The sequence below is a fragment of the Arachis ipaensis genome, chromosome B8 (genome assembly GCF_059453495.1).
Source record: "Arachis ipaensis isolate K30076 ecotype BB chromosome B8, ASM5945349v1, whole genome shotgun sequence".
In the NCBI taxonomy this organism is placed as follows: Eukaryota; Viridiplantae; Streptophyta; class Magnoliopsida; order Fabales; family Fabaceae; genus Arachis; species Arachis ipaensis.
The window spans coordinates 131,225,235-131,235,200 of NC_142443.1; the positions used below are offsets into that span (position 1 = coordinate 131,225,235).

General features: G+C 31.0%; 1 protein-coding gene across 1 annotated transcript; it reads right to left on the reverse strand.

Moving 5' to 3' along the window:
• Positions 1-1,958: 1,958 nt before the first annotated feature.
• Positions 1,959-7,909, reverse strand: SAE2 (SUMO-activating enzyme 2). Its single transcript, XM_016315017.3, has 11 exons — positions 7,747-7,909; positions 7,563-7,652; positions 6,437-6,520; positions 6,138-6,356; positions 5,329-5,430; positions 4,404-4,862; positions 4,049-4,278; positions 3,248-3,341; positions 2,978-3,157; positions 2,804-2,901; positions 1,959-2,565 (listed from the first exon to the last, which is right to left on the reverse strand). The coding sequence occupies exons 1-11, from the start codon at positions 7,765-7,767 to the stop codon at positions 2,247-2,249; spliced, it is 1,896 nt and encodes a 631-aa protein (XP_016170503.1). The 5' UTR covers positions 7,768-7,909; the 3' UTR covers positions 1,959-2,246.
• Between the last annotated feature and the right edge of the window lie 2,057 nt (positions 7,910-9,966).

Below are 9,966 nucleotides of genomic sequence, written 5' to 3' on the forward strand. Positions count from 1 at the left end.
TTAATCGTTAAGAGAATATTGTATCTAAATTAAATACCAAAATTCATTTAATTGAGACGATTGCTATATTAATTTATGCATTGTGAGTATATTTTATACATTTTGCAATCATATTCATTCACATTATCGATATAAAAAGGGAGATTCTATGGTGCTTATCAAGAAAATCAACATAACATGCTGTCTTTATGTGTTAATTGTTGATTAGAGGCTATTTTTTTTAAATAAAAAAAAAGAAAGAGTAAATTAAAGTAATATAATAAAAATTTTATTATAATAGTTTATTATAATAATACAAATTTTGAGAAATTTTTTAAATAAATAAATTAAATATTTTATTTATCAAAATATATTATTATAAGAATATTTATTAATTAATGTAATATTATTTATTTCATTTATATTAAAAATAAGATGTATATACATATATTTTATTTACACTATAAATAAAATAAATAAAATAATATAAACAAAATATTAAAAAGTCTATTAATGTCTGAAATAATAATAATAAGTATAAAATTAATTAAAATAATAAATATTTAATATTTTTTATTATAAAATTGTTAAAACATAAACTTAGATGAGTTATGTAAATCGATTTTACTTTTTAAAATAATCTAAAATAAACTATAAATACGGTCTTTTTAGTTATACAATAGTCTATCATGAAAATTAAATAAATATATAAATATTTCATTTACACTTTAAATAAAATTGACTAAAAAAATTTAATATGTATCTCGTTTACATCTTAAGTACGACAAAAAAAAAATATAGCTCTACGAGAAATTAATACTTGGCTCTAAACTATTGATCTTGTATAAATTTTTTAGCGTTGTTATCTGTACAAATGTAATATGAGTCCTCGTTTCATTTTCTTTATCATAAAAAATAATTGAACTTAAATAATTTGATTAATCATTATAAATTTTAATATAAAAGATTTAAACATCGATATTTTAATTCATAAAATATATAAATTAATCTTATATTCATTAAAATTAAATTTGATAAAATTATTAAAATGATATAATAAATAATTTTATTGAATAATTTTTAATTTTATTAAATTAATACAATTTTAATAAATAATAATTTATTCTTTTTTTATTCATGATGATGTTATGGATGCAATCCTAACCTGACTAAAATTCTTGTCGTGACATTTAATTTAATTTTTTTTAGGATGTAAATGAGATACGTATTAAATTTTTTTTAGTCAATTTTATTTAAAATATAAATGAGATACTTATATATCTATTTAATTTTTATGATAGACTATTGGATAACTAAAAAGACAGTATTTATAGTTTATTTTGGATTATTTTAAAAAATAAAATTGATTTATATAACTCATCTAAGTTTATGTTTTAACAATTTTATAATAAAAAATATTAAATATTTATTATTTTAATTAATTTTATACTTATTATTATTTCAAACATCAATAGACTTTTTTAATATTTTGTTTATATTATTTTATTTATTTTATTTATAATGTAAACAAAATATATGTATATACATTTTGTTTTTAATATAAATAGAATAAATAATATTACATTAATTAATAAATATTCTTATAATAATATATTTTGATAAATAAAATATTTAATTTATTTATTTAAAAAAATTTTCAAAATTTGTATTATTATAATAAACTATTATAATAAAATTTTTATTATATTACTTTAATTTACTCTTTCTTTTCTTTTTTCATTAAAAAAAAAATAACCTCCAATCAACAATAAACACATAAAAACAGCATGTTATGTTGATTTTCTTGGTAAGCACCATAAAATCTCCCTATAAAAAATAGTTAATTTTGTTGATATATTATTAGGCAATTGAATATAAGTGAAAAACTACTTTACACTGAAAGTGAATGAAAATTAAATTCATGTTATATTTCCCAAAAGTGAACAAAGGATGTACAGATAACTGAATAGGGATTGCAGTTTGCAAAACTTTGTTCACTAATCTCAAATGTAAGCAAGTCAATCTGTAAGGTCAGTGATCCTCTGGTGTCAGACGTCAGCAAGAATAATACATAGTTGCTGCTAGAATTTGTCAAAAATACAGAGGAGAAAAAAAAGCATAAGATATTGTATCTACCCAAATCAGAAGCCTAAGAGCAGCAGAAAAACCCTAAAAACACCTATGGCCAAAAGAATTGCCAAACCTCCCTATCAAAATACAAAATTAGCATGTAAGATTTCTACTCCATAAATTAAATCACACATGGACTACGACAACTTTCTCTTTTTGAATCCTTCCATGTTACCCTCGAGCATGACAAGATCATCTTCGTCATCAATTACTTGCAGTTCATCCTGGTGGTTCCTTGCCTCGTTACCCGGAGCATTTGGAACGTTGGTGAGTTTTCTCTTCTTGGTAGGACTAACTATGCTTATCTCATCTGATTCTACAGCTGGTACAGATGCGCCTGAGGTGCTTGCGCCGTTGTTAGCAGCAGGCTTGTCTTTGTTCTCCGGAGCTGACACATGTTGAGTCCATCCTGAGAGAACCATCGAATCAGGTTCTTTCTCTTCATCAAATTCCTCTCTAAACATGAAAAGGCCAACACAAAAAAGTAATAATTTTAGAACCAAAAGCAAAAGATAAATGACAAAAGGGCAATTAAGCTGTGTCCAACGAAGTAGTGTCGGCTCATGTATCCAACGAGAAAATACTGTGTTTGGTAATTGAAGACGAGAAAGAAAGAGGAATGGGAAAAAGGACTATAAGCATTAGATACACAATAATTCCAACTCAGAACACAGATCCAGGGTTTAGCAAAAACCTGTGCTTGATGTTAACATTGCAAACAAATTCCTGTTGCATATCCTCTACTGTAAGCATCGTTCCGCCAGTTACTGGAGACGGAAGCTCAGCTAAAACCTGAGAAGAGAAGAAAACAAGCTAAATAAGATATCTCTCATGTTGATTTCAAACCAAAGACAAGAAGGGTGCATACCTTTTCAAGGTTGGCAGAGTAGATTGCAACCATGTCGTCCTCAACATCACCAGCTTCATAAAGAAGATTTGAGGAGTTCATAATAAGAGGAAGGTTCATCCCAAGCTTTGCCTTGACTATCTTTTCAACAAAGTCCTTCAACTTTGCGCGTTTTGTGTTTATTTCAAGCGATAAAGGTGTCTGTTTGCCACATACATGTTTGTGCGTAAGCATCTCTGTAAGAATGACTGACACTAGTCAAGAGGTGAGACATGAGAAGATTAGTCATACCTCAGAACAAACATAACAAGACTTGTTTGGTTCAAACGGCTCCACAGGCATCAACAGCATTTTCCTTGATGGATGTTCCAGACAATATGTCATTCTACAAGATGTCCAAAATAAGATTAACAAAAACATCAAAAAATTTATCGAATGCAATGCTAACTAGTAAGTTTCAATGAAGGTACAATAATGAACTCATTATTGAAAGTAAATAAGAACACATAATATAAGATAGCCTCCTAACAGAAACTACAGATAGAATGTAAAAAGCATGAGATACAAAGAACACAGGTAAAAATGAAAGAGCACTGCAGTTCCACTGTACATGTGTCAAAAGGGACTGCCATAAAGAGGGCTGTGTAAACAAATTGTCCGAAAGCTTGTGCGGAGCAAGCTTTTCCTATGCATTCTGCTCCAGCAAAAGAGGCATCATATAAAGCATTAAAGCATTACTATGCCACTCTAAGGATTAAGTACATCTCAGTAAAAATCTTATTCAGTCTAACAATGGAAACTGCACATTTTACTCCGTTAAAACAAAATATAACTCGGTCTAAAAGCCAGCATGACTTTTTTTTATTATTTCCAAAAAGGCAACACATTTTTTTTATAATGTATAAATTTTGTTTTCATTTCACCAAAAGTTGTAAATAGGTACTAGGTAGCATTTTCCTCATCATTGATTAAAACTGCTTAACCTTAATGTACAGCCAAAATAAGATCTTCATTCTTTTCATACAGCAAATACCAAAGGAAGGTACAACGAACCCAAAATAATAATATGAAGGAACAGGAATCGCATTATACCTGTAACTTTTAATGTCGTTCTGCAGCACTTTGATTGTCTCAATGACAATCAACCCAGCAATAACAGCATTTGTTGTCGCAACAGCATGCACAATATTACCAGCAATACCTTTAGCTTCGAAAAGGCTGTACGGAGGGATGCCAAATGAAGCAGCCCGTATGTTTGCAGCTGCAGTAACAAACTCTACAGCTAACTGATCATCTTTATCAAAAGTCAGATTGCCAACATCCTGATTTAAAATAAATAAATAAATAATAAGAATAAATAAACATTACCAGCCCAGGCAAAAACATTCATATGGAGATGCATAGAGGATTATATCTTAACTAAATTAAGAAAAGCATCAAATCAAACCTTCCCCCTATGTGTGAAAAATAGTCTCAGCGCTTCGAGAAATATCCTAGAATTTTCCTTAAGACTCCATATATCCTGAGGGTTCTTCATGCCCAAAGATTTCATGGCAGAAACTGAAAATTCATCATCAAATGCACATTTTTTGTCTACATTCCCATTTGGTTGGGCCAGTTCATCGGACAAGATATCTTTGCTGTATATAGGTTTTGGTCTATTACGATTTTTCCATGTCTCTTCATTCGACAAAGCTAACTCAATGTTATACCCAAATACATGATCAAATATTTTCTTTCCATATTGTTCAATATCTTCATCATTTCTCCGTACAAAGACATCTTCTACATTTTCTGAGGAGCTGGCAGCATCACTTGAACGTACATTTAAATCATTGTCCTGATTCTTGTCACCAAATAACTTTGCAAAAAGTAGGTCCTTTGCCCACACAATACAGTGAACAAACTGCCAGGAAGAATATTAAAAAAATAAAATAGATGAAAACATAACCAAAGGTATACGATTTGCATCAGTATCATCTCATAACTCTTAAGATATAACCAGTAACAGGCTCCAGATATCATGGCAAACAGTACCTACTTAATAACAATCTCAAGATTATTAAAATTATGGTAAACTTCCCATAGATGACCTTAGGACCTCTAGCTTCATGTTTTCAAAATCTTATGTTTCCTGGATACAAACTGTTATTAACCTAGGCAAAAGAAAATGATAACAAAAGAAGTACATAAAATCAACATATATAAAGCAACAATATTATCAATATCAAACCACAACACATAAAGAACCTTAATTCACATGTTAGAAGGCCTGTTCTACAATACGACTCACCATGAAAAGCATCCTAAAACCTAATCCTTTAAATGCTAATTCCTCCAAAGTGGACAAATGCAATTAAACACACCCATACCTTTGATGGGGTACTTGTGATCGTGCAAACAGGATATGTCTTGGGGGCTGGTTTAGGCTGACACTCATAACATTCTGTTTTTCCCTTGACATGTACAGTGACCTGTTTTAAAATCAAAACTATATCACAAATATAGTGGAAAATCTACAACTTAGTATATTATAAAAGATTAATCAAGAAGATTTATATTTAAGTTGTCATCATGTGAAATCAGTAAATAGCTTGATATAAGTAACAAACAAATTTCACAGTTCACATGCATTTATACAAGTAGATCAGAAGAAAGCAGAGCACCTAATGGAATAAGACTCTGCTGTTGTTGTTGTTTCAGAAGATAGCAGGTGTTATTGAAAGGATAAAACAAAACAAGAAGAACAGCCAGCCAATACAAGATCTCAAACCTCAAATGTCATAACAAAACAAATTAAAACCAAATAGCATAACAATTATGAATTAACATAATATAAATCACAGTTTATTTTCAGATGACTATAAAAGTACCAGGATGAAGAAGGGGTGTTTGCTGACATCGACAATGATCACAAAAATCAAGCATTTAAAAGATAAACGAGTTGGAAGCTTAAAATGCCATAGAAAATATATTTTGCTTCTCCAAAAAAAAAAATGGCATTAGAGACAAACAAATCAGTTATCAGTAGTAGAAAAAAACTGAATTTTACAGCTAGAATAATAATTATAACAAGATAATCAGAGTACACTCCTAAGCATAAAAAAAAACTAGGCATCAAATAGGAAAAATTGCCCTGCATAATACAATTTTATACAGCTGAAACACAACCTCTTATTACCTGTCCAAGGAACCCAGTAGTTCCACTTTCAACGAGAGGAACATCAGCAGCCAAGCACAAGCGATTCACATGTCGGCGTGCATCAAGATTGTCGAGTCCATTCAGAACAACGTTAAATTGCTTAAAGAAATCAACATTGAATTCAGGATCTTTGACATTTGCATGGTACGGTTGAATGTTTATGTGGGGCCTAAATTTTAAAACAGCATCCCTAGCAACCTGGTCGAGAACTTAATCAGATGAATAAATGACAGAAACCAATACCAGTAAACATTAATAGCCATAATGCATTGTCTCACTTTTGCCTTGGATTGCCCAACGTGAGATTGTCGAAATAAAAATTGTCTGTTAAGGTTACTGACTTCTATGGTGTCCATATCAATCTGCACATTTGGAAGTGAAATGTATTTAGGTACGTCTGTAGCTTAAATCTGTACATCTTCCAGTCCCCAAACACAAACAACCAAACTGATCACTGCCAACATGATACTAAAATGAATGCCAAAACTAACTTTGGCTACTCTTAGTGAGACATCAATCCACACAGATAAGAGCCTAAACTATAATAGAAATATAAATATAAATATAAACATGACATGCCATACTAAGCAACTCCCTCATTACGAGAATTCAACAAATCTGCTATTTCCATCTCCCTCGTTACAAACTATCAGTAATAAAAATTTGCACCACTAGTACTATCAGCATCTATGCCACCAAAACATAATATTGAAATATGAATTTCAAAGATCTTATTCTTATACATGAATCAACTAAAACCCAGCAAGATCCACCCCCACTCCATCAATCAGCACCCTGCTATAATTGTCACAGCACTTGATTACTACAAGAACAACAGAGAATTGACAGAATAAGCACCAAAAAGCTTCCCTCCAACACAAGCCAACTATCTACCCTATTTCCACCTTCCACCACAGTTAATACCAAAGAAGGAAAATCGCTCACATCTAAGAAAATCATAGCAAGCAACACTTAAATCTTACCCAGTGACTCAAACCTCCAGGATCAAAAAAGGAAAGAAAAGATGCTACAACTCCATAAAAAATTATTTTAAATAATAAAAAACATATTTCAGTAACAAATAAAATACCCTAATTAGAAGCTCAAAAAGTTCAAACCTTTAACAATTAAAAACCACCAACCACTCCACTTCTCATTCTCAAAAACACTTCCCTAATAACAACAGAAAAACCAAGGCCCGAGATTTTTCAAACACCCACCTCATCGAACACATAAAAATCAAAACTTTACCAACAACAAAAATAAAACGAAAGCGAAACCCCAACTGCACAAAAACCCTAGTTAGATAAAGTATAAAAAGCTTAATTCCCGAAATTCATAAAACTAAAAACCCTTTCTGAAAATTTTAAGAATCTTTTGAGACCCCTAAAAGAAGGAACTCACTATGTGAATGTCACGAAAACCAGAGAGAGCAAGGGTCTTCAGAAGCTCACAGCCAATTCCACCGGCACCAACCATGAGCACTTTTGCTCCCTGAAAACACATAAAAACGACACAGGGTTGTCCTTAAAACGACACTAGCGAGAAATTAAGAAGGAGAAGAAGAGAAGAGAAGAGAGGAAGTTACCTTAATAGCCTCAGAAGCCATTGGAAGAGAAGAAGAATAAGAAGCAGCAAGAGGAAGTCGAATAGTGTGCGTGTTTTGAGGGTACACGCAGAATCGTTGAAACTTGAAAATCAAAAGAGAAAAAGAAAGGAAAAAAGAAAGGGAAAACACAAGAGAGCGCAGTGTTTTCAGTGTTTATTTAACTTAAAATTAATTAATATAAACAAATAAGGTGAGTACGGAGAATCGAACCGGGGACGTTGAGCAGCACAATCTAAAGAGCAAAGAGTCTGAAAAATCGAAAAATTACTCCTAACAAAAGAAATTAAATAAAACATTTAAAAAATAAAACTTATTTTAAATTGTTTAAATTACACTAAAAATAAGAAAAAATATACCGTTATAAATATTTTTTTTGCAGTGATCAAACTAAAAATTATTATTTATATTAGTTTGATTTTGGTGATATTCAACTTGGTGATCTTAGCTGATGATAAACGTGGGGTGGTATACTAAGATTTCTCGCAAAAAACAAAAAATCGACGTTAGCATCATGCAAGCAGCGACAAATTGTGACAACGACACGTGTCGTAAGAGTTAGAGAAAAGCACCTACCGTTAACATCATGCCGGCTTTGCCAGGCATCGGTGGTATCACGCAGGCTTCGCCACGCGTCACTAGACTAGTTGGGACTTGCTTCTCCTACAACCAAACTTTCTGTGAACGGTAAGAAGTGTTTCATATGTGGACTATGCACACTTGTTGTAGCTGTTCTCCACCCTGCCAAACCGTGTACACATTCATCCTTCTCACAATTATGATTTGTTAATTAAAGGAGGAGAAAATAAATTTAATAATAGTTTACAGTAAAAACCATCTACATCTGTTGATATTGCGTTATCAAAAATATGGAACGTATACATGTCATTTGTTTATATGTGAGTGTCAAAGCCGTATGGGAGTTGTGTCTATATAATCAGTAGCGGACCACGACTAAAGGGTAGTTGTCAACAGTCGAAGAAGATAAATGTATTTAAAGTTGGTCATTAAGATTTGTTAATTATAGGGTGGAAATAAATTTAATAATAGTTTGCGTTGAAAACCACCAAATCTGTTCATGTTACGTGGTTGGTAGTTGGAATGTATGTGTGTCTTTTGTTTGCGTGTGGGTATCAGAGTCGCATGAGAGTTTTGTCAGTTTGATCAGTAGTAGGGTTATAAATGAAGAGTAGTTGTCAATAATCGAAGAAGATAAATAGATTTAAAATGTGCCATTTTAATTAAAGGGGTGAAAATAAATTTAATAATAATTTGCGTTGAAAATCACTAAATCTGTTCATGTTGTGTTGTCGGTAATATGGAATGTATATATGTATCCTTTGTTTGCGTGTGGGTATCAAAGCCACACGAGAGCTATGTTAGTGTGATCAGTAGTAAAGTCATGAATGAATAGTAGTTATTAGTAACCGAAGAAGATAAATAGATTTTAAGTTGATCATTATGATTTATTAATTAGAGGGGTGAAAATAAATTTAATAATAGTTTACAATGAAAGTCACCTACACCAATTGATGTTGCGTTGTCGGGAGAATGAAACATATGTGTCTTTTATTTACATGTGAGTATCAGAACTGCATAGGAGCTGTATCGGTATGATCAGTAGTGGACCATGTATGAAGAGTAGTTGTTAACAACAAAAGAAAAAAAAATGAATTTAAAATTGGTCATTATGGTTTGTTAATTAGATGGGTTGAAATAAATTTAATAATAATTTGCAATGAAAAATACCCACTTCTGTTGATCTTGCATTGTCGGGAGAATAGAATGTATGTGTGTCCTTTGTTTACATGTGAGTATCAGAGCCGTATAAAAACTGTATCAGTATAATCAATAGCGGGTCACGAATAAAGAGTAGTAGTTATCACTAATCGAAGAAATAATTAGATTTAATGTTGTTCATTATAAATTGTTAATTAGAGCAATGAAAATAATTTAATAATAGTTCACAAAAAAAATCACCCACATTTGTTGATCTTGCATTGTTGAGAGTATAGAATCTATGTGTATTTTTTTATTTACGGGTGAATATTTGAGCTACATGAAAATTGTGTTAGTATAATTAGTAGTGAGACCGTGAATGAAGATTAGATACAAAACTGTGACTAACTTTAATTCATATTATAATAATTTAGGATAGGAATCGCGAGTTTTTTATTTTTAATATTGGGCCTAAGTTGGTAT

Coding starts and splice junctions, on each gene's coding strand:
- SAE2 (XM_016315017.3), bottom strand. CDS start 7,767: ATGGCTTCTGAGGCTATTAAG. Junction 5,431..6,137: donor CTACTGGGTTCCTTGGACAG/GTAATAAGAGGT, acceptor ATTTTAAAACAG/GTCACTGTACATGTCAAGGG. Junction 4,863..5,328: donor TCACAAGTACCCCATCAAAG/GTATGGGTGTGT, acceptor TCTTCCTGGCAG/TTTGTTCACTGTATTGTGTG.